The sequence below is a fragment of the Ceratotherium simum genome, chromosome 23 (genome assembly GCF_057802395.1).
Source record: "Ceratotherium simum simum isolate JZ-2026a chromosome 23, ASM5780239v1, whole genome shotgun sequence".
In the NCBI taxonomy this organism is placed as follows: domain Eukaryota; kingdom Metazoa; phylum Chordata; class Mammalia; order Perissodactyla; family Rhinocerotidae; genus Ceratotherium; species Ceratotherium simum.
Window position 1 is genome coordinate 46,675,904 of NC_141922.1, and position 24,172 is coordinate 46,700,075.

The 24,172-nt window shown below is 37.0% G+C and overlaps 1 protein-coding gene and 1 long non-coding RNA gene across 3 annotated transcripts; one reads left to right on the forward strand and one right to left on the reverse strand.

Annotated features, from left to right (window-relative positions):
* Positions 1–811: 811 nt before the first annotated feature.
* On the reverse strand, positions 812–17,799 carry OTUD6B (OTU deubiquitinase 6B). 2 transcript variants are annotated; one of them, XM_087447685.1, is made up of 7 exons: positions 17,632–17,799; positions 16,846–16,994; positions 14,476–14,556; positions 9,374–9,686; positions 7,636–7,694; positions 3,934–4,040; positions 812–3,149 (listed from the first exon to the last, which is right to left on the reverse strand). In XM_087447685.1, exons 1-7 carry the CDS (start codon positions 17,711–17,713, stop codon positions 3,065–3,067), a joined length of 876 nt encoding a protein of 291 aa, XP_087303811.1. In that variant the 5' UTR covers positions 17,714–17,799; the 3' UTR covers positions 812–3,064. The 2 variants fall into 2 exon arrangements, with proteins under 2 accessions (XP_087303811.1, XP_004431216.1); XM_004431159.3 differs by having other exon boundaries at positions 7,636–7,697.
* Positions 17,800–18,052: 253 nt separating this feature from the next.
* LOC147914025 (uncharacterized) lies at positions 18,053–22,670 on the forward strand. Its single transcript, XR_015555988.1, has 2 exons — positions 18,053–18,259; positions 18,371–22,670. It is a non-coding gene; the product is annotated as an uncharacterized LOC147914025 (long non-coding RNA).
* Positions 22,671–24,172: the final 1,502 nt, after the last annotated feature.

Sequence of the window (24,172 nt, forward strand, 5' to 3'; positions counted from 1 at the left end):
GTTGGCACTCTCTGAGCTGATGCCGGGAGTACAGCAGGGGAGGGGAACGCGTCGGGTGAAGCATTCAACTCTGAAGGGCAATTCACAGGCCTTCGAGCAGGAGGGAACAATGGTGGAGTCAAGAACAAGAACTCATGCTCCCTAAAACTTACCTTACAAAAACAAGAAACCCCATGAGTTCTATTTTTTCCACAAGACAAAGATTATTTTAAACCAGACTTAAGGAAATCAATCTATGTGAAAACATACAGGACAGGAAAAAAGAACCACTCTCATTTGTCCAATGAAAGTAAAAACAGTATGAGATTACCAATTAAATTCTCAGAAAAACAACTGATCTGCTCCTTTAGCTACTTCCTGACAACCTGTACCAAGACAATATATTAACAAGTGTGTGCCAGATCAATTCACACAAATTTCCTTCTTCCCTCTTCCTTCTTCACATTCTTGCACACAAATGCTTATTCATTTTTCATTTCTTCTTTAACACCCACGAGTGTTAAAATATTTCTCTAATTCATTTGCCCTAAATAAACCTTCATTATTCTAAAAGGTTCTAAGCTTCAACCAGATTTCTAGGAGCCATGGCTTAAACAGCTATTACTTTATGATCTCCCTCTATTCTGTTTGGGGCATACTGCCATGCTCATGTATTTATTCCACATATCTTAAATGCAAGAATCTGTGATTCTATTATTCTCAATTGTATGTGAGAACAAAATAAAGGCTGGATAAAATTCTAAAACAAAATCAGTTTTTTCTGTTTCTGCATTCTAAATTGTTAAAGAATAACAATTTGAACAAACAAATGTTGATTTAATTCATTCACCTTTTATTCATTTTGGCAAACATCAGATAATATGAGCAAAATTATATTGCTCACTATAGTTACATACATTCTTTTTTGCTTTATACAAGTTGTAAACATATTTAAGTGGATAAAATTCTTGGCTAAAGACATAATCCAGAACTCTGACATATACTTTTCTGAGTTAGGACAAAAGAAAGTTTATGAAACGTCCATTAGCCCATCATCATACAGCAAACTAAATTGGTATATGCTGCTTTTAAATTAACATCTGCCATTTTTTAAAGACTTCAATTTTAGGTTACAGTTAAAATTATTTTAATCTCAAGTTTTATAAAAGAACAGAAACTGATCACACAAATCTTATTCATAACTATATTGGCCACTTAAAAATAAAAAATAATAAAAATAAAAAATAAACCTATAGTCAAGAAAAGTCCACTCATCTTGTTAGGAAAAAATAGCTACCAATAAGTTACTTTAGAATATTTTAAATATAGATGGAACTTATAATAACTAGGTTTTATGATATCATTTTATTACTTCTAAATGCTTATCTTTTAATTTTAAAGTAACAGATTACTTCAAAATAAAGCCAAGTTGTTTAGTATCTTATAATTTCATTCTTTTATAAATTTCAGACCCCAAAAAAATTCAGATTGAGAATTACAAAACAGGCAGCCTTCAGAATATATTTTGTTTGGCAGGTAGAAGGGTTTTTAAACTTTTGAATTGGAATAGTTTCATGCAGTACTTACTTGTTCTAGTTGACTACAGTCCCTACCAGCTTCCCATATTGTCACTTGCTGGGCATGTGAAACTGACACCCCATTTTTAATATTATAAACCCAACGTTTACTTACAAAAATTAGCTGCATTCATGGAACAAAAACTCAAATATTATAAACTTGATGCTAAATCTTACTAGTTATTTCTAATTTGGGAAAAATAGATCAAACCAAAAAGGTCTCATTTTCATAACAATTCCTTACATAACAAATTATCAGACACATTTATATATATAGGTACTATCTTCTTAGAGAGAATATTGTTAGGAGTAACCTAAAATCTGAGCTAGATACATCATTCAAACCAAAATTATTATATACTGATTTTACTATACAATCTTAGCTCCCAAATAGTGGCTTTCAACTTTATCCATACATGTAACATAAAAATTCTCAAATATTTGAGTTAAAGGAAAGGTGACATTAATAAGGCTAACAAAATAACAAGTAACAAAAGCTTTCTTCTAATCCTAGAGAATGATGCAAAAAGAAAGATCTTATAAGACAAATCGGAAAAGAGGAAGAAGTTGAAGTAAATTTGGCCTTGGACCCTTTTACATTGCTACTCCTTCACTTTGTACAAGTTATGGAATACAAGAGGCCACAAACTGTTTCTTAGTGGAAAAGACTGCAAGGAAAGCAAAACAGCTGAGGAGTGATGGAGAAAATACAAGAAAGAATACAAAAATTTGTAGTTATGAAGATAATCAAGAAATGATGGTACTAATTCCATTCTGAAGTTTAAGAAACAGCAAGGAATAAATGAATTAGAAAGACACTAATCTGTTGGGTCTTTTTAAGTTATACACAAATAAAAGGCTAATCTGTAATTCTTTAGAGGTTTAAATCTGATAGGGAACACATTTACCTTTGAATTTGTCTCATTTCTTAAAACTTAATAACTGATTCCCATCTGAATAGATATTTTAAAATTCTTAATTATTAAAGCAAGCTTCTCTGCTGTACTTTGATGGGGTTATATAAAAAGCTTCACAGCATTAATCACGTCAATACCAAGGTTATGTATCAAGTTCATTTATAAACATTAATTAAATTTGCTATCACCATCACCATATTACTGCAATGACCAAGAGACTGAGTCATTTCATTTCTTCAAGAAAAATTACATTGAAATTGTTATTGAAAGCTTTTAGTAATGGGGAGACAAAAACATTTATTTCAAAGCAGAACAGAATGTTCAGCATTAAATAAAAATATCAGCAAACAGGGTACCATCTTATTCTATAAATGTTCTCCACAATGGACTTACAAGTTTTTAAAATACCACTAAGGGGACATTGGTTAAAGTTTATCTCTGATACATTTTTAAAACCTTGTTGATAGCTTTGCCATAAAACTGATTTAAGGTAGTTGTGTTTTTCAGTGACTTTTAGAACAATCCAGCACTTGGTATGAATACTCAGATCAGCACACTGTACTAAAACATAATTGTGCAACATGTTGTAAACTAGCTGCAATTTTCAGTAGCTGTGTTCACCAATCGTGTAACAGAATTATAATGTTCTCCTAAGCCATATGCATGTCTCATATATCTGAAATGAAAAAAAGGAGAAATGAGTAGTTTAGATGAAAGTAATTCATTGGATATAAATGTTTATTATGTATATAAAACCAAGCACTGAATGAATCACTCCACAGGGATATCATTCAACAGACTTCACTGGCATATTACTTACAAGTTCAACACCATTTGAAAAGCATCAGCAGTCAGTAAGATCTGGTTCAATAACTCTGCTGAGTTCAAGTCAGGTAAAACACAACCATTAGAGGGAAAAAGTAAAGGCTGAGATGCTAGGTGCTCAATAAGCTTAAATTTTTACCTAAATCCAAGACATTAATGAACACTTTAGTAGGTTTGGCTAATAAACACTAAGCCAATAGCAAATTCTCCATGCTATGTTTCAGAGTAGCATTCTCAATCATGTAAAATCCTTTTGCAATAAAAAGAAAAAATTTCTAAGGAATAAATGATCAGGCAACACGAATATATTTCAGCTTTTACACTTGTTGAAACTTTTAGCATTATTAAGGTCAAACCAGGACAACATGAAACTAATCTTAAAACTCCGTAACCTTTAGAAATGACTTTTTTCTTAACTCATACACAAGAATAAATCACTGGAGATTTAAACAATTACCTAAATCACATATTTTGACAATGCTTTCCAATTCTATAATTTCCTTTAACATAAAATAAGCATAATTAATGCAGCTGAAGATAGATTTTTTTGATTAATCAACATAAACTAAAATCTTTTAGTAATCCTTTTTGTCTTAATTATGAAAAATATAACAGTAGAAATTCTAGGTACTTACACAAGTATTAACGGTTTTTTTGGATATTCTTCGCCAACCACAATAGGAGGAGAATCTGCCTGTATTATCTCTATTGGTGTTTGTAAAATGTGAGACAGGGCTCTTAGCTATAGGAAAGAAAATGTATTAGTAGGGAAAATAAAAAGGTAAATCTTATTCAAAACATAAATGACTGAGGCCTGCATGAATAGGGCAACCAGTAAGAGCAGGGATCTGCTCTGTTCCTCACTGTACACCAAGAGCCTGGCACATAGTGGGCACTTAATATATATTTGTTGTAAAAACAAATAAATATAATATTTATTGAATCAAACGCACAAGTTTCAAGCCCTGGCTACACAACAGCTTTTTAGAAATATCAATGCCATAGTTAATAAAGCGAGGGGATGGGTAGGTTGGGTTTATTATACTAGTCTCTCTACTTTTGAATACGCTTGAAAATTTCCAGAATAAAGTTTTTAAAAATACCATTACTCAGGCACCAGACCAAATCAATCACAACTTGGAAAGGGCTGGGGGAAGGAGAGAGGGAGCAGAGAAGAACAGGTGGTTTACTTTTTTTAAAGCTTTTCAGATAACTCTAATGTACTAGTGTTGAGAACCACAGCTCTCTAATTTTCAAGGCATGAGTAGAATGAGTTATGTACTATTCCTTCATGGAATTTCCATCTGATTAATAATTTTTTTTCATTGCAGTAACATTGGTTTATAACCAATGCTATAAACCAATTGTATAAATTTCAGGTGTACATCATTATACTTCTATTTCTGCATAGATTACATCATGTTCACCACCCAAAGACTAATTACAATCCATCACCACACACACGTGCCTAATCATCCCTTTTGCCCCCCTCCCTCTCCCCTCCCCTCTGGTAACCACCAATCCAATCTCTGTCTCTATGTGATTGTTTGTTGTTATTTTTATCTTCTACTTATGAGTGAGATCATATGGTATTTGACTTTCTCCCTCTGACTTATTTCCCTTAGCGTAATACCCTCAATGTCCATCCATGTTGTCACAAATAGCCTGATTTCATCATTTTTTATGGATGAGGAGTATTCCACTGTGTATATATACACATCTTCTTTATCCATTCGTCCCTTGATGGGCACTTAGGTTGCTTCCAAGTCTTGGCTATCATGAATAATGCTGCAAAGAACATGGTGGTGCCTGTATTTTTACGCATTCATGTTTTCATGTTCTTCGGATACATACCAGCAGTGGAATAGCTGGATTGTATGGTACTTCTATTCCTTATTTTTTGAGGAATCTCCATACTGTTTTCCATAGTGGCTGCACAAGTTTGCACTCCCACCAGCAGTATATGAGAGAGTTCCCTTCTCTCCACATCCTCTCCAACACATGTTGTTTCCTGTCTTGTTAATTATAGCCATTCTGATGGGAGTGAGGTGGTATCTCATTGTAGTTTTGATTTGACAATTTTAATTTCATACCATACAATATAAAATTAGAGCTTAAAGTAGGATGGATAATAGTTAATAATGAATATTGGGAGTAATATTTTTTAGACTTACTATGACCAAGCACACTAAGCAATTTACGTGTATTAATTCCATCTTCACAATAACCTATGGGAGAGGTACTAGTGTTACACGGTTTAAAGACCTAGAATCTGAGGCAGACAAAAGTTAAGAGGCCTGCCCGAAGTCAAGCACAAGGAAATAAAATGACCTACAACTGAACTGAGGCAGTCTGACTCTAGAGCCCAAGTTCATAAACAAATTAATCATTTAACAGTCTTCAGTCATAGTGCCCTGATCTATGTATTTGCCCCATTATAAGAACATTTTGTCTAGAACATGGTCCTTTTAGGAAGTTTTAAAGGAAGGTAAGAAATTAATTCAAGAATATGAAAAAAGTTCTATACTGCACAGTGGCCAATTTAATCCCATACTCTTATCTCGTAAAATGTTCCTTTGTGGCACTTTTTTCTTAAACCTAAAATAATATATCTTAAAAGCTAGCACAGAATGGAAGGTGTGAAGCAAGCTCTGGAAATCTTACCATCCCCTCAAAGTCTTCAGAAATCATATAAAGAATTTCTCTTTAATAATTTAAAGATACCCCATTGTGAAAACAGCAACTCATTTCAAAAGAATTCACAGATGAACAATTTATGAGTAATGGCCTTCAAAGGATGTTGTAAAAGGTTTTTCTCAGTTAAAAAGAGTCTAGTACTCATATTAATTTGTGATGCTTATGAGAAAGTTCAAGCATCTTTAATTACTCCTAATGTAGTCACAAGGCTCCTATGAAAACTTCCTGAGTGTCACAGACCAGCAGAGGCATCGAAAACGAAGGGACACAGTTCCCTCTGGTGGCTCAGAAGAGGTACAAATGTAACTCTGCTGAGAAAAAGATTTTGAAGCATTCATGTTGTATCTTCAAACAACACAGTTCTTGATGTGAAATACTCAGAGGCACAAACTCCTCAAGATGACTAATCATTACACAATAATATTAATATTACTGCTAGATTCATCCATCTGGCACTTTAGCTTACAAACTTCAATGCATATACTCCTCACTTATTTAATGTCCACAAATGACCCAGGAGGTATAGACAGGGGTTTTACTATCCCCATTCAATAACGAGGAAACTCGAGCTCAGGAGGTTGGCTGACTCCCCCAAGGTCACAAAACTGAGAAGTAGAAGGAAAAGCCAAGACTCAAACCCAGGACTTTTCCCTCTTATCCCAACTTCCTAGTACCCCAGGTTGCTTCATCACCACTTAGATCACTTAGGTGCTCTGTTTATTTTGTTTTAATGAAACAAAGTTAACAGTGAGATAAATAATTAGAGCTTAAAAACAATCCTGATTAACTCTCTAGAAGTGACTGAACATATCATTTTCTTACATGTGCATTTTTTTTTTTAGTGAGGAAGATCACCTCTGAGCTAACATCCGATGCCAATCCTCCTCTTTTTGCTGAGGAAGATTGGCCCTGGGCTAACATCTGTGCGAATCTCCCTCTACCTTATATGTGGGACACCTGTCACAGCATGGCTTGCTAAGCAGTGTGTAGATCCATTCCTGGGTTGTGAACTTGCGAACCCTGGGCCACTGAAGCGGAGCGTGCGAACGTAACAACTATACCACTGGGCCGGCCCTTATATGTGAATTTTAATACATCAAATACTGCTCTCAAGTCAGTGTGTCAGTATCAACTAGAAATTCAAGACACAATTGTTAATAGATGTGTTGTGGTAGGATTTGACCTGTAATTTCACATAAAAATATTGTTTCTCATTTCTGATGTAATGGATGTGTTACTATTCCAATCGTGATTTTCATCAGCTGAGCCACTACCATAAATTTTACTGTACTTGAGTACAATCTTCACTTTCATAAGTGCAGAAAATCAAGTATATTGCCAGTAGCAGCATCACAAATGGAAACACGCAGATGCAACACTAGACTCACCAACCCAAAGATCAAACACTGGTCTCTTTAAAATGAAATAGTGCTTTACTTCCCAAAGGTACATATTAAATCAAAGACCTAAGAATGTTAACTCCCTATTTCAATGCTTTGTCAGACGAGAAATAGCAAATATATAAAGAAAGGAATCTTCAAAGAGAAATTGGGATCATCTGAAAAAGATGTGTAAAAACTACAGATGGGATTTACAAATAATTTAACAATCCACATTCACTATGAATAATACAAACTTACCTCAAGTTGACCTCCCCATACGGCTGTGTTTACAGTATCATCACAGTACTTTCCAAACTCTTCTGGAGAGAACAAATCAGAATATAGCACTTAATAATTTTCATAACTCATGTTACAAGATCCCTTTTACAGTTCCCACAATTCCCGATGAAATTGCCCAAGTTATGAACTTCCTCCTTCTCTACCTGTACTCTCCAGAATTTTATCCACTTTCCAGATCCAAACTTAACTGACTCCAACTTTCCACCACCTTTTCATCCAAGAGCAAAGCAATTCATTTCTGCTTCTCTCCCTCAGCCTGCATCCAAGGGACCTTAACTACATATCAGGCATTCTTCCCTCTCTTTACCCAAGCAATGACCCCCAAAAGTGCCACCATATTCACTATCTTGACGTGTATTTTAAAGCCCAAACCTGCATCCAAGAGTACACTGAAAGACTAAAAAATGTTGCCTCTATAAAATCAGGTTCACTGTTAAACCCCGTAAAAAATGTGAGAAAAGCAGCAGGGTAAAAGTACAAATGAGTTGAAACTCCTTCCCAGCGACAGCATCAAATAGTGCCTCCATTTGTTATTTTGGAAGCATTTACCTTATTTGCATCAGTATCAGTTCTAGCCAAAGAAAGCGCTTCCCGGATCAGTCCTGAGAGGAGGTCAAAGACCTACCTGCAGAGTTTAATGGCATATCTTGAGCATACATACTTTTATACAGAAAGTTAAAATGGGAAACTAACACCCTTCCTAAACTGTTTAGAGGAAGGGGAAAGAATTATGGGCACCTCACATCCCATGTGTTTGTCTCATTCACTGCTATATCCTCAGTGCTCAGAACAGTGCCTAGAACCATTCCTGGCACATAGTGGCCTTCAGTAAATATTGGCTAAATGAATGAAGATAATTAAGTCTTTTCCTCTGATTCAGCGTGCTAGGTTGTCACCTCCTCTCCACTGCCCTACAACTAGCAGAGTTGGGGACTCCATTAAATGACAATTAACCTTGACCTTCCCCTCTCCAATCATCCTGGCCATATGACCGGCCCCCAGTGGATACTGCCACACCTGCCATCTTCTCTCAAGGACTAACTTTCCTCTATTTACATCCCTTACTCACCTGCAACTCTTTCAGATTTTCACTTGCCTTCTCCTTCCTTTGCTAGTTGCGCATTTTTTATTTCACCTCACCCTAAATATTTTATCTTAATTAGCAAAGGTATTATAAAGAATAATGCATGTTATTAATTCATTTGTTTTTGGTTTTGCAAAGTCAAATTCTGCCTGAATATTATGGGTTATTGAGAATAAAATTAAATCTCCCAAAGTGCAAGATAAAAGGAGGAATTAGTGTTCTTAATCATTCTCTGCTTATGCTCCTCAGGCCCAATACTTCCAGAGATTGGTCAAAGTTCACCTCCCTCTATGCTTAACTTTGTGAAATATGAACTTATGAACACATTTCTTTTGATAATAATAATAAATCCTATTCCTATTTTTATCGTATATAAAACAATTAATATATTTTAATTACAAAATGGTTAAATACTTAAAAGATCTTAATAAAGCAAAATGTACTAGTATCTATTAAAACTATAGAAAATAATTCTGCCCAAATTTAGAGATTTTTTTTTCCCTTTAAGGACTATACAGGTTTTTCTTATTCTCATTCCCAGGAAGCACTCGATTTAACAACAGCCACAACCACAGCAGCAACAACAAGACATAGTAAAGAAAAATAAACTACCTGGAGTATACATATCTCCTGTATTAGGGTTTGTTAAAAATGGCCGAAAGTCTTCCACATGGCTTTGCATATATTCAGCAGTCTGACTTCTTAAGGCAGCCACAGTCAGAGGGCATTCCTGTTCTTTCAGCTGATCTTCAATGGCTCTATACATACAGTGGCCATCAGACGGAATCTGTTTAATCTCCAACCGTCTGGCTGCCAATATCTGAGCAAGTTTTTCACTTTCTACATGTCTAGCTCCAGATAAATTCTCAATTTCAGCTTCAGCTATCCTTTCTTCCCGTTCCTTCTCCAATGCAGCTTTTTTGTCCTAAGAAAAGGAGAATGTAGGAAAGTTAATTCACAATAATTAGGACTAACTTACATTTACTAAGGGGATAGGAATATAAGATTTTCAAAACTTTTTGCCATTTTTCTCCCTTCTCCCACAAGCACTATGATATTGATGATCTCATCACTTGCAGACTTTTCTATACTGCGAACTCCTTTAAAGGCAAACTCTCTCTCTCATCTGTGTGTACCAACACCTAGCTCTGTAAGCGGACAAAAGAAAGCCCTCAAATTTTTCTTTGAAGTCTATTTAAAAAAACTACATGCCAAGTTTCTAAAGATTTTACTTACTGATTTCAAAGTACTGTCTTAAGACCGAATTGTCCTAGGCCTTAAAGCAACCTCATGATCATATTTAAGACCAAGCTAATCCAAGCTTTTTAACTTATCACTCCACCAGTGAGGCATTAATACGCTAAAGCCTTTAGATGGGTACAGGAACTCTATTTATCTAGCTTGAAAAAAATGTGTGTGTGTGTGTGTGCAGATACACAACACACAAATTTAATTAAAGTAACAGATAAAAACATTCTTTTTTATAAAAAATTAAAATATTACAGATAGACTAAAGTTCCCCTTAAAGACCACTGCCAATCCCAGTGCCAGCCCTAGAGGTCTTGTGTGTATCCTTCTAGAGTTTTTTTCTATGCCTTTTAGTAAATATAGATGTACTCATAGAAAATGTATAAAGAAATATTTTAACAAAAATAGCATCATACATTACATTCTGCAACTTGCTTCCCTTATTCAAATGTCATCAGAGATCTTCCCAAGGCAGCACACACAAGGGCGGGACGCAGGGAGGGCAGGGAGAGATCTGTGACGTGAAGGGTGGAGAGGAAACAGGGGGAAGGTTGGGGAAGAAGAGAGAAATCCTGACCGCCAGACTAGCAAGGATCGAAAGCCAAAAAGCACCGTTATGTTTCACAGCTGAAAACGGTTCATGCAGCTAGAGTGTCAGAGGAAAGGGTCAAGAGATGAGGTTGGGGGCAAAAAAGATAGGTATATAGTTAATACATATTAAGTCCACACATACATAGGTAAAAAAAACACTAGAAGGATATACATAAAATATTTTTAGTGCGTTTCTCTAGATGGTAGGATTATAAAGTCAGTTTTATTTTGTGTGTGTGGGGGGGTGTGCTTTTCTGCATCTTTCTACTTCTCTACCATAAGTACGCTTTACTTGGAAACTGAGGGTGAATGCTTTTCAATTTAAAAGAAAAAAAATAGTTAAAACTAAATTTTATAAATCTTGATATTGGTAGCAAATTACAAGGAAGTGTTTGGTAAACCAAGAAAAAGAGTAGGAAAAGGTAAAGATTATCATGCCCCTAGCTCTAACTGCTCCTTGGGGCAGAAGAAGTGAAGGGAAAGGCAAATTTCAATTTAACTTAATGCCACATACTTGTGCTACATGCCTGTTATGTGCCATGCTAGAGGAACCTGAAGTGATTTCTAAGTTACCTGAATCAAAAGTAGTAGTATCTCCCCAATAAAATATAAACCTATTTAAGTTTTTTCCTCCCAACTCTAACCATGCCAGAAGTAACATGAACAAATTTATTTCGCTGCGTACCTACAACCGCAGATCACAGCAGCATAAAATCTTAAAACAGAAGATGGCACTATCACTTTATAAAAGACTACAAACATTTTCAGAGGGGAGAGAGAGGATAAGCACCTTGGATATCATCTAAGCCAAAACCCCTCCTTTTCCTCTTCTGAGGAAACAGCAGGCAGAAAGATTTCCAAAGGCCATACAGCTGGTTAGAAGCAGAGCAGGGACCAAGGACAACACAGAGAGCTCCTTCTATCCAGGCACCTGAATCAGAATAAAAGTTGGAGCAGACGGGAGCCGGAGTTAATCATGTCATGCACTAGTTACTAGAAGAGTGGAACTTTATACTATCTGCAAAACTGTTTAAGCCTCTAAAATACAAATCCAATCATTTTTTTTCCTCATGCTCTGCTTCAATATTACAAAGCAACTGTGTTTCCTTTCCAGGGCACTAGGTGGGAAATTCGCTGGATTCTTGTCCCAGCCATGTGTAGTTTCCCATTAGCACTAGGCACTCTGGTTTCTACAACCCTAGTACTGGAGATAGAATGGCACCCATAAAATCTAATGAAAACGTATGTAAGACGGAGCTAGCACGTAACTCATAAATATATTGTTAGTAAAACTAGAGTCATGGTGATATAGTAATACAGCAAAACAGCTGAAGAGAAATCTTAAGAGCTGGGTACTAGTCCTGGGTTTGTATCAAACTTTTTCAGTACGCCATTGAGATAACCCGAGCTGCAGCTTCCTCATTTGTAAAAGAAAGAAACTGAACTAGATCTCATTCCAGCTCTCAAATTTCTTATTTTTGGAATCTAGTTCTTCTAAGTTCTACTTTGGGCTCTTTCCACCATACCAAAGAGGTTCCACTGAAGTTCTCTGAATTAAATAAAATCCTCCCTATGTTTTTCTAGATTAAAAATAAGAGATTTGCTCTACAATATTCCAATAATAAATCTTCATAAACTTTTGTCATGTTTTTCTACCAGAGTTCTATCCCTCCCAAAGATAAACACCATTAGTTAACTGGCTTTTCATTCCTTGGCAACTTTGGCAGAAAAAAAAAAAAAAAAGAGGTTTGAAATAAATCTAATACCCAGTTATCCACCCTATTTTCAGATTCCATTTTCTTAAATATAAACTGTCAGTGTTTTCTGTTCCAGAATCCTATTAATATAACAAAGCAATAAGAAACTTTGGGCATTACTTGTAAGGTGTTTTCTCTGCCAAGTGTTAAAATCAGCTGACTATAAAAAACACTAAATTTTTTGAGGGTGTAGCTGAAAAAGGTATGTATTTCAGCTATGTACCATTTTAGGAGAAAAGTTACAAAATGTTTGAGAAAGGTAAGGGAGTTTATTTTGTTTTTGTTTGTTTTGTTGGCTAAGGGTCCAGCCAAATGGGGATGAATAAGTTTTGATAAAGACAGGAAGGAGTTGTGCTATTATGTTTTCCAGAATTAAACAGGCTACTCGAAGATGTATCAATGCTAAGTAGAGGCAATTCCAACAAATATTTTGTTATGCTACAGCCAAGAAAAAATTCTGCCCTTCACTTTTGATCTACAGAAGCTAGATGACAATTACAAGGCTATCACAAAAAGAATACATATTATAAGCAGGGAGTTAAACTAGATAACCTCCAAGATACCATGAAATCTAAATTTCACAATTCTACGAAATTCACAATCATATTATTTACTCAAGAGTAAAATTTTACATAAATATGAGAAATGTTTGACAATTTGCAACTTAACTTTCAAACAAAAAAAAGATACTGGTCTTACATTGAACTTTTTAAGAGGCATACTATGCAGTACTTAACACAGTAAATACTACTATCATTTGTTGACCCAGTAGTTCTCTAGGCCTTGTGTCAGGCTTTGGAAACAGTATATTATTTAATATTTACAACAACTCTATGAAGTAGGTATTATTTTCCCCCATTTTATACACGTGAAACTGAGGCTCAAGAATGTTAAGATTCTTGGCGCTGGCCCCATGGCGTAGCGCTTAAGTGCATGGGCTCTGCTGCTGGCGGCCCGGGGTTCGGATCCCAGGTGCACACCGATGCACCGCTTGTCAGGCCATGCTGTGGCAGCGTCCCATATGAAGTGGAAAAAAATGGGCACGGATGTTAGCCCAGGGCCAATCTTCCTCAGCAAAAAGAGGAGGATTGGCAACGGATGTTATGGCAACGGATGTTAGCTCAGGGCTGATCTTCCTCACAAAAAAAAAAAAAAAAAAAGTTAAGATTCTTACCCAAAGCCACAACAGTAAGTAGGATTAAAACCCCCACCTGACACCAAACTCCACGGTCTATTAAATTGCATACTACTAAATTATAGGAGGCAAAGCTAACTTAAAAGTAAACATTTAAATACTAGAAAACATCATTAGTAAAACAATATTTGGGACTAAAAAGCTTGGATTTAAACCTCTTTCTTTCCATTTCGTTTCCATTTCCATTTCCTCTTTTATTTCCATAATTTTGATATCATGAACTCACTACTTCTAATAAATCAGTTTCCTTATAGCTCTGATACAAAATTTCATTTCCACATTTGTTTTTGTGCATGCTGTTTCTCCTACTTCAAATATCCTATCTAAATAACTATTATTTCCTAAAAATTCAAACTCATTATTTAACATTTAGCACATTGAACTTTTCCTTCTCTGAACTTTCATTGCAACTAACCATTACATGGGGACCTACCTAATTCGGAGAATTTTGAACACCTGCTTAACTTCTAGGTTCAAATCCTTGTTTCACCACTTAATAACATCGTTTTTAACCAAAGTTGTGCATCAGAATCACCTGGGCCCACACTGAAGATTCTGAATTACTAAGTCTGAGATAATGTATTTGTAAAAAATATCTTTTGTACCCTCTTCCTAGCCCCACCCTCCTTTGAAAACTGCAAAGTGGACATGTTATTTTATATTGCCTTAGGCCTATTTTCTTCTCTATAAAATGGGGATAAGAAATCCTACTTCACAGAATTATTGTCAGGACTAAATGAGATTTCATATAATCTGTAAGCACAGCATAGTATCTGGCACATAGGAAGTGTTTAATAAATGTAAGTTGAGGTCCTCTGACAAGGAATTCCATCATCTTTTTCCTATTCCCTTCCTATACAACAGCTAAGATAGTGTTGAGCCCACAGCACTAGCTTAAATACATGGTGACATGACTTTCATACCCGTCTCTTTTGTGCTTTTGATATCCGAGGCGGCTGATTCTCAACAACCAAGTTTGAGATGTTATCAGCAACAGAATCTATCTGAAGGAAACAAAAAGCATTAACAAATTAATTAAAAATGCTCTTAAGTTATTATTTAAAGTATTAGATTATTAAATTATTACTGAAAATCACAAATATGTGTGTTATTCAAATTTGAATAACAGCACTACCTACAATATTTGATGTCATGCCGTTGTCTCCTTTCTCTATTTTTAAGGGAAATTTTGTCAGATTGCTGAGAAGTTTCCTTACAGATCTTCAAAGATAATGCTCATCCCTGCATGCTTTCCTTTCTCATTGGAATGCCTACCCCATTAATCTAAATACTTCTGAAAAGTGCCAAATCATTCAGCACTCCACCCTTCCCTTCTCTAAATGTTGACAGTACTTATAGGATATATAACGTCCTGTGCTGGCTCAGTTCATTACTACCTTCATAACCTCAAAGGTGGAAACAGAGGCCTTTCTCCATCTTCATTAGCCAGAACCTGATGAGCACTGCTTCTTGACCCTGGTAACAAACTGAGCTTTTTCCGTCCTTTCCAACCTACAAACTGGTAACTACAGGTAGAAAATTTAACTTATAATTATCGTTATGATACTACCACCAATATTAATCATCAAATGGCTATCATGTGTTTGCTGAAGAAAAAAGATGCTAGACTTATAACTATCAGGATTAGTAGCTAGTATTTTATTACTGCAACTATAAGTTAAGCTAGTTTTTAGTGCGACACATCCATAAGACCCATCAAGGCCTCTAATAACAACAGAGTCAGCAGTCTCCAAGGCTATGGCCCACATGATTAACATATCAAAATCACATTAAGACTTCCAAGAGTGATAATCAACTTTAGTGAAATTAGGATTCTTATATTTTTCAGAGGAATCTGCTAAAATTTACAAACTGCCATACCGACAATAGGCAAGATACAGAGAAGCATCTGGGGAAAAAAAAGCGAAAGCAATGACATAAGAATTCAGGTAGCATTCAGAAAGAAAACAAGCTTAAGTTAATGAAAAAGATAATAGTTCAAAGTAGAAGGGGAGCTTTTATTTTAACAGTTGGACTATATGGAGCTTAAGAATCAAACATTTTTGTCCTTGGAAACCTAGGAAAGAAATCTCACAACTGAAAGGCCTGAGAGAGCAAACAAAACTATCTCACTGATAGAAAAGATGGGGAGACAATCAAGAATACCACAATTCTGACAACACAAACACCTTGACCATCACGCCTGTTACTTGGAAATAAAGTATGTTAAGGGCATGGAAGGCCAGGACCTTGATGACTGGCTAATAAAGTTAAAGAAAATGAGACCATGTTTAATACAACAACCATTGTAAATCAGTACAGACAAGCTGTTTTCCCTGTTAACAGCAGACCAAAAATAAACCAAATAAAATAAAATTTAATTATGGTAGATAAAATTTTGCATAGACATAAGAACTATCAAAAATAGAGTGAAGTTATGGAGTCTATGATCCTTGATATCCAAAACCCATGCAATAAACTACCACACTATACAAAGTTATAACAGAATTCAGTATTCACAACCTGGAGTCAGACAGCTCTGATTCTGAATTCTGACTTTGGCACTTAACAGCTGTTATGAATTCAGGACAAAGTTCTTAATCTCTCTGAGTCTGTTTCCCACTTGAAAAATGGGATTGTTTACACTACTTCATAGATAATACCTCATAGTGTTACAATGAGAATTATAAGAGCTAATGCATGTAATATTTTAAACAAAGTGCTTGGCACACAATACATATTAGCTACAATGATAAAATAAATAGTTAAAAATATGACAGTGTACTCCAATTTACCAAAGAAAATCAATTTTCATTCATTACAACTTGTTTATAAAGCATTTTTATAACTTAAAAATGATTTCACATTTGTATTCCCACTTGATTCTTAAAAAATCCTGTGCTTAAAAAAGTAACTGTATCATATTACACGAGGAGAAATTTATGCTCAGGAAGTCTAACTTCATCCAGGTTACAGTCCTATTTAATGGCAATTCTGGGACTACAAGTCTTCTCTTCTAACTTGCATTTGGGGAGCTTCCCCTAGTCCACTTCATCAATCTGTTCATCTTCTGGGCAAGTAAATAGTGAAAGAAGTGTACTGTCTTCGCTGACCCCCTTACAGAAAGGCACTACCATGTAAACCTGGTCACAAAAATATTTATGAAGGGTGATGCATGAGCATGACTGACTTCATTTCCCTCCAAATTTATGATTTTATACGGTAAACATTTTAGTAGCAGTGAACATTTGCTTTCAAATACTATAGGCAAAAAGACACATTACTTCACATACTTGGTCCTTAGAAGTCAGCTTCAATTGCTCCAGTTCCTCTCTCTGTTTCTGTTCCATTTCTGCTTCCAATCTAGCAACATCTTCAGTGAGTTGCTTCCTCCTCTTTTTGTCATTCTTGGGAACAGCATTCTTCATACCCTGAATTTTGGCTGAAAGGCCACCAAAATCATTATGTCAAAACCCCAGAGATTAAGGGAAAATGAGAAACAGAACAGTAAGGGGATGGTAAGGGGCGAAGCGTATAGAAAAAGTAATTATGGAAGCAAGAAGAGTAATTACATAACAATCAGACAACTACAGAGAAGAGCCCCAATGAAGCTGAGACCAAAAAAAAAAAAAAATCTCATTAACATAACCGTGAGTTTGGCGCGGTAGGAGGCAAAAGACAAAAACTGACTGAAGTTTTGAAACATCTCAAGTATCCCTTCTGAGTCCTCAAGTTGAAGCGAGGTAGCTCACGTCACACCTCGCATGACACGCACCCATGACCCAAGCGTCGGGAGCCGGGGCAAGAGCGGAACGGGAGACGGCGGAGGGCAGAGCAGCGCCAGACCGCGGCTCGGCGGTGCTCTCGGACGCCAGCACCGCGCGGCGCCGGGGCGCGCGGCGGGCCCGGGAAGGGGGCGTTTCTGAGGGTCTGGGGGAGGAAGGACCGCCGGGGCAGGGCAGGCGGAAGGGAAGTCTAGGAGCGTCCAGACCAGAAGCCCCTCAAGCTCCCCCAGACCCGACCCGCCACGCGCCCTTCCCTGGTCCAGGCGACTGCTAGCTTCCCCACTCCCCCGTCACCTTGCAACTCCTTCTTCTCTTTGCGATGCCGTCTCACCAGCTGCTCCTCCTCGTCAAGCTGCTCCGTCAAGACTGCCTCCATGACGACCGGGGACCGGCCCACGCGGTACGAGACACGCGCACCACCGGCTAGCAGGCACCTTCACCTCTCAACCCTCACCCGCAGCGCCATTGGCCGCGGCTGGAGCCCAGCCCCGCCTTCAAGGCGGTACCGGAGCTCAGCCGGGTCATTGGCGCGCCGAGGAGGATGGGTGCTGCGCACGCGCACTCCCGAGCTCTCATGGGCGGGGCGGCGGGGCGGGGGGGCGGCGGGGCGGCGGGGCGGCGGGGCGGCGGGGCGGCGGGGCGGCGGGGCGGCGGCGGGGCGGCGGGGCGGCGGGGCGGCGGCGGGGCGGCGGGGCGGCGGGGCGGCGGGGCGGCGGGCTTGAACCCGCCTTCTCGCGGTGACTAGCGCGCTAGAGCCCATTCAGAGACACAGCTGCGCGCCAGGCTATTGGCCCTGGCGTGAGGCGCGCAGGGATGACGTAACGGAAACCGTTTTGAACGTTCGTTTTATTTTGTTGGGGGTGGTGCGGAAGACGTATTATTTTCACTGTTGGTCCCATTGCCAAGAGGAGCTATTCAAACGGTAAGAAAGAAAAATAAAACGTTTTAATAAAACCGTTAATAATTATCAGTGGGAATTTGGAGTTGAATCAGTGAAACGGTAGGGAATTAAGTTTTGTTTATTGTTTTCAAGGTCGTAATACCGCAGTTCAGAAGAAAGAAACAGCTAAGTAATCGAGAAAATGCCGCCTCTTGAAACGGATATAGCGGTGGAAACAGCAGAGAGAGTAAGGATTGAGTATCATGTAATACAGGAGTTTAAGGACCTGTGCTCAAAGATAAAGAGGCTACTGTCAGAGCGCTCGAAAACTCTCAGGGAGTTGAGGGAGGGGACAGAAATGTGCAAGCCTGATCAGGCACAGAGTCGAATTACTGAAGTAAATGCAAAACAAGAGAAATTCTCACCACAGGCAGAAAAAACGGGAAGAGAAATGAAGAAAAGAGAAGAAGAGGGATCTAGAGGACGGGTCCAGGAGATGCAGTCAGCGCGTAATAGGAATACCTGAAACAAGGGACAAAGCAAATGAAGCTGAAACGATGATTAAGGAGTGGAAGAAAATTGTCCAGAGTTGAAGAACGAACTAGGTCTGCACGTAGCAAAAGCTCACAGAGTACCGTTAAAATTTAAGGAAAAGAAAGCAACAGCTAGACATATCCTCGTGATGTTTTTAAATTGGAAGGATTAAAAAAAAAATCTGGAAGTGTGCAGACAGAGAAAGCAGGTTACCTATAAAGGAACAAAAGTCAGGCTGACCTCAGATTTTTCTCTTGCGACTCTAAATGCCAGAAGACAACGGAACAATATCTACAGAGTTTTAAGGGAAAATAATTTTGAACCAAGAATTATATACCCTGCCAAGTTATGATTTCTGTGCAAAGGCAACTGGAAGACATTCACAGATATGCAGGGGTTAAGAAAGTATATCACCCAAGTACCATCCTTGAAAAATTTGCTAAATGATTTACTGCAGTCATCAGAGACTGTGAATTTAAATAACTCAAGAGTAGGGAGGCAATTGTATGAAAAATTAGTGGTAAGTGTTTAAACTAGTTAAATAGCATTAAATTGTTATATGTAGGATTATAAAACTAAGCATAAAAATACGTTGTAAGTTGGGCCTAAAATTTCATTTTATGTCATTTTAAAGTGAAAAGGTGTGCTGAATGTTCAATATATAGAGCAAATAAATGCTGTTTTATTTTTAGCATGCAGTGTAGATAAAGATATGAATATTCGTAAGCTGAACATAAGTAAAAGGGCTTTGTCACTGTGGACAGGACACGAAGATTAAAGGCATTCCAAATGTTATTCTGACAAAATGGGAAAGGAGTTGGTACAGTTTTATTTCCCCTATTTTTAATTATAGATGGGAAAAAAGTAGCGGATTTGTAATGTTAATACTGATAGTGTAAAAAGAAAATTTCCAAATCACTGGTTGGGGAGACAGTGGATTAAAACTTTGCTTTATGTACATCTTGCTTAGGGAAAATCAGTAGTTACTGCTTCATGTAGTATAAGTAAATCTGACATTGAGGTAGTGTTACAGATAATAATGGAATATATATTCCACTTTTTTGGACTGGAGAGGAAGTGATGAAACCAAGAAAAACAGCAACAGAAACATTAAAATTAGCATAAAATAAATTGACAGAGGTACAGATGAGCTATCACACTCATAAACTGGTTAAATGTCCCCGTTAAAAAGAGACAAATTGAGTCAAAAATCAGTTTCTAGCCCTGGATACTCACATTTGTATAAAACAGGATAAAAGAGTTTGAAAATAGTGTGAACCATCAGTCATAGCAATAGCAACATTTTTATTAGAATTCAAGTTATAACAAATTATATGTAAAACATTCAGTGCAAGATGTAACATTTAAGAGACTTTATGTGGTAAATAACATGGCATTGTATGTAAAATGTTCAACATCTTGATGTGAGTGGTAGATTTACTGATGTATATATATGTTTAAAAAATTGTATATTTAAAATTAGTACATTTTAGGTACTTAATCTTTCAACTAAAGAGAATATATATGGCTAAAACTGTTGGACTCTGACTTCAAGACTTAATGGTCTTTAATAAATCAAGTAAATGAGAAGCTGAAATATTTAAAGAGTAGTCAAATAGTTAAGAGGTATATGTGTGTATAATATATATAATTTTGTTGTTTCATTTGCCTTTTCAAATTATCCTGAAACATTTCTAGATGGTCTTATAGTAGGACACGGAGAAAACTTTAGTATATTTCTAGAAAACACAAATGATTGCGTTGCAAGAAAGCCTAGAAACTAAGTTTAAATGCTGAAAATCACATACACGGAATTTTTGAAATGTTCTTAGCTTTTGGGTCAAAAAGGAAATTATAACAAATTCTGATAGTTTAGGAAATGCAACAATAAGGATGTTATACGTTATATGTCATGGGATGGATGTACAAAAGGCAAAGAATGGGGAATGAAAACACTAGGTGAAGAATAGGATATGCACCTAGCAAAGACCTAGTAATGAGTTTCTAAATTTTGCTACCTTCTAATCCTAAATGGTGGATTTACTCCAATATAAGCTATTCTGAATGCCACAATTAACTTCTTGGTGACAGATTTCTCTCAGTTGACTTTTAACATATTGGATTTTAAGTAGCTGACAACAGTGGATTCTCAGAGGGAGAAGACAAAGTCTCTCACCACCTCCAGGCCCCATTGTTTTTGTTCTCCTTTCCTCAGAGCTCCATATAATACTTCTTGCTTTGTGATCTTTTTATTGAAAAGTATGGTCCTCAAAAAAGTAGCATCAGCATTGTCTGGGAACTTGTTAGGAAGTCAGTATCTCAGGTTAATAGCAGCATGGGATTAGATTATAAAATGTATTATTAAGCATCTACAAGCTTTCTCACTTCACACAGTGCATGGTTCATTATGAATGCTTAACAAATTTATTAGGATCTAGAAATAATTTCACTTAAGCAGTGCTGTTGTATAAGAGATTTTGTGCTTGAATTGTAAGCTATTGCAAAATCCCTATTTTGCATCAAAGATTTGGTCACATTTTCCAAAGATTTCAGGTGAAGACTGGTACTCCTGTTTTTCTCCTGTCTTGGAAATTTGTAAAGATGGGACACAAGGGAACCTTAAACAATTCAAATTTAGAAATGTTGAAGGAGTACAATTTAAAACGGTAAATAAAGATTGAGCGTTTCTCTAGTGAATAAGATAACCGTGGGGTAGATTTAAATTCGTCATGTCCAGATATTTCATGTTTTCTGGATAAACTCAACGATCCATCTATAAAAGCTGTAAATGGCCTGAATTAACTCTAATTGGTGACACATGAATAAATAGGAATATTGGCAATAATTGGAACAGCAGCTCTAGTAAGTTACAGACAGGACTTTCTTGATTCTCTAGTGATCTACTGCCCTGAAAGTGATAGCAGCTTTGTATTAGTAAGAGTGGGCTAGACCAGTGCTGCTCAGATTTGAATATGCAAACCAGTTGACTGAAGATCATATTAAGATGCAGATATTGATTCACCATATTTGGGGGTAAAGCTGAGTTTCTGTATTTCTTACAAGCGCCTGTGTGTTGCTGATGCTGCCAGTCTGGGTACCTTCTACACTTTCAAATAGAACAATAATAAAACCTACACTGTATCTACTAACCATGAAAGTGAGGCTCAAAAAAGTAATTGGCTTAAAGCCACACAGTAAATATCAGAACCAAATCTGATTTCAAGACTGTAATTTTTGTCATCTGCGTAATCCTGCCTCTCAACCACACTACAGCACCTACTTAGAAGATTGTTGTGGGGATAAACTTCTAATTTATATGATGGGGAATACTGATTACTTCAGATAAGGTACATATGCAGAAAAGAATGGCTCATGGAGTGGAAAAATTAGTTTTGTTTGTAACACGTTGAGTGTGATTTGTGACTAGGACGGTAGTGGATAAGACAGACAGATTTGGAAATGCAGGTCCAGAGCCAGAAGAGATGTCAAGACTGGAAATTTAGGTTTGACTTTTCTGATTTGTAGATGGTATTTGAGGTTATGAGAAAGCACTCTGAAAAGGATGATAGGAAATAGAAAAAAAAGAAGGAGATTAAACCTTAAGAAACAGGTATATTTGATGAGTAGGTATTAAAGAGGAATAAAAGGTTTAGATTTATAGTTCCAATTGAATTAAACATCGAAAACAATGCACTGCAGTCAACCCTATACTTTTGAAATGAGTAATAAGGCATATGGGGCTTTTATCTTTGTACTAGTTTGTTTTTTTAACTTATAATTTGCAGACTTTTTTAAAAAACCTAAAATGGCACATCCATTGTTCCATTATAATTTTTAATTTGTAGTTCACTATATTTGTATATAGTTGATTTTTGTTACTAGTGGTAGTTACGTTCTATAAAGTCATTCAAACAGTGAATTATCGAATACTGTGTCATTGCCCCTAGGGGAAATACAGGAATAGGTGTGTGCAAGTCTCTGGACACATTATTTTCATGCACTGATCAATACATACCCTTGTTTTAAGATACCGTATTCAATCTTGGTTGCTGATTCACTAGCATTGAAGTCATGGCCAACAGCACTGTAACTCATGGCCTGAGCAAATCTTATCTAACACGTATTTTCTCTGTAAGGCACATCACAGCCTTCTTGCACTTGGGAAAAGTACACAACACTATATGTAGGGACCATTTTAAACAGCAAAATCACCAAGAAAAAGCAAACAATTTCAAAAAATGCACTAAAAATACCATGAATAGGGCACTTGTTTACAGTTTGAGAGCTGAGATAAGAAGAAAGGGTCACCTTGTTCCACTTAAGCTGGGACTGTACGTGTCAGAGAACTAAACATTTTTTGCTGCTCAGCACATGCACGTGCCCATGAAAGCACCATTAGTATTGATTTGGGGGTTAGTAATGAGTTGTAGTGAGGAAGCAAATTCACAAATACAGAATCGGCAAAAAATGAGTATGGACTGTAATTCATTCAACATGTTTTTGCTCAGTATTTTTCTGACTTGAGTTTGGGGAGCCATATTTCCATTGATGAAGGCTAAGAATACTGACTTTCCTTGAGAGAGTACAACACTGATGACTCCTGCAGAATTAAGGATCACTGCAAAGGTTCTGAAGGACTTGTGCCTGGTTACCATGAACTGCTCAGCTGACGGCCACTTTCCTTTCTGTTGTCACTGAGCCAGAAAGTCTGGACTACTAGTAGCTGTTATTTTGTTGTCCTCTGTGGGACTGTAAGAGGAGGATGTTCTCAGTATGGAACAGAACAAGTTGAAATCTAGAATACCTGTCCCAAATACTAATTTCAAAGAACTCAAGAAGACGAAATGATGGTGTAAATCTATTTGTCAAAAAAGTATAGAAAAATGGAAGGTGTTTTTTTTTTGTCTGGTTGACCAGACTGCATATTTGAAAGATATGCAACCAATTTTGCAATGAGGTTGATACCGGAGGGTCACACTCACCCAGCTACAAAGCTCAGCAGGGTTACATACACAGTTTTAATTAATGAATTGGCAATTTGAGCTTCTGCTAAAAACTATCACAATGGTTAAAAAAAAAGGTGCCTGACTCTACTCAGGCTGCCATAATAAAATACCATAGACTGTGTGGCTTAAACAACAGAAATTTATTTCTCACGGTTCTGGAGACTGGAAGTCCAAGATCAAGGTGCCAGCCAATTCTGTTTCTGATGGGAGCTCTCTTCCTGGCTGGTAGACAGCCGCTTTCTCGCTGTGTCCTCACAGGGCAGAGAGTGCACGAGAGAGCTTTCTGGTGTTTTCTTATGAAGACACTAATCCCATTGGATTAGGGTTTCACCCTTATGACCTCATTTAACGTTAATTACTTCCTTATTCCAAATGCAGCCACACTAGGTGGGGGGCGGGGGGGAGGGGGCGGGGG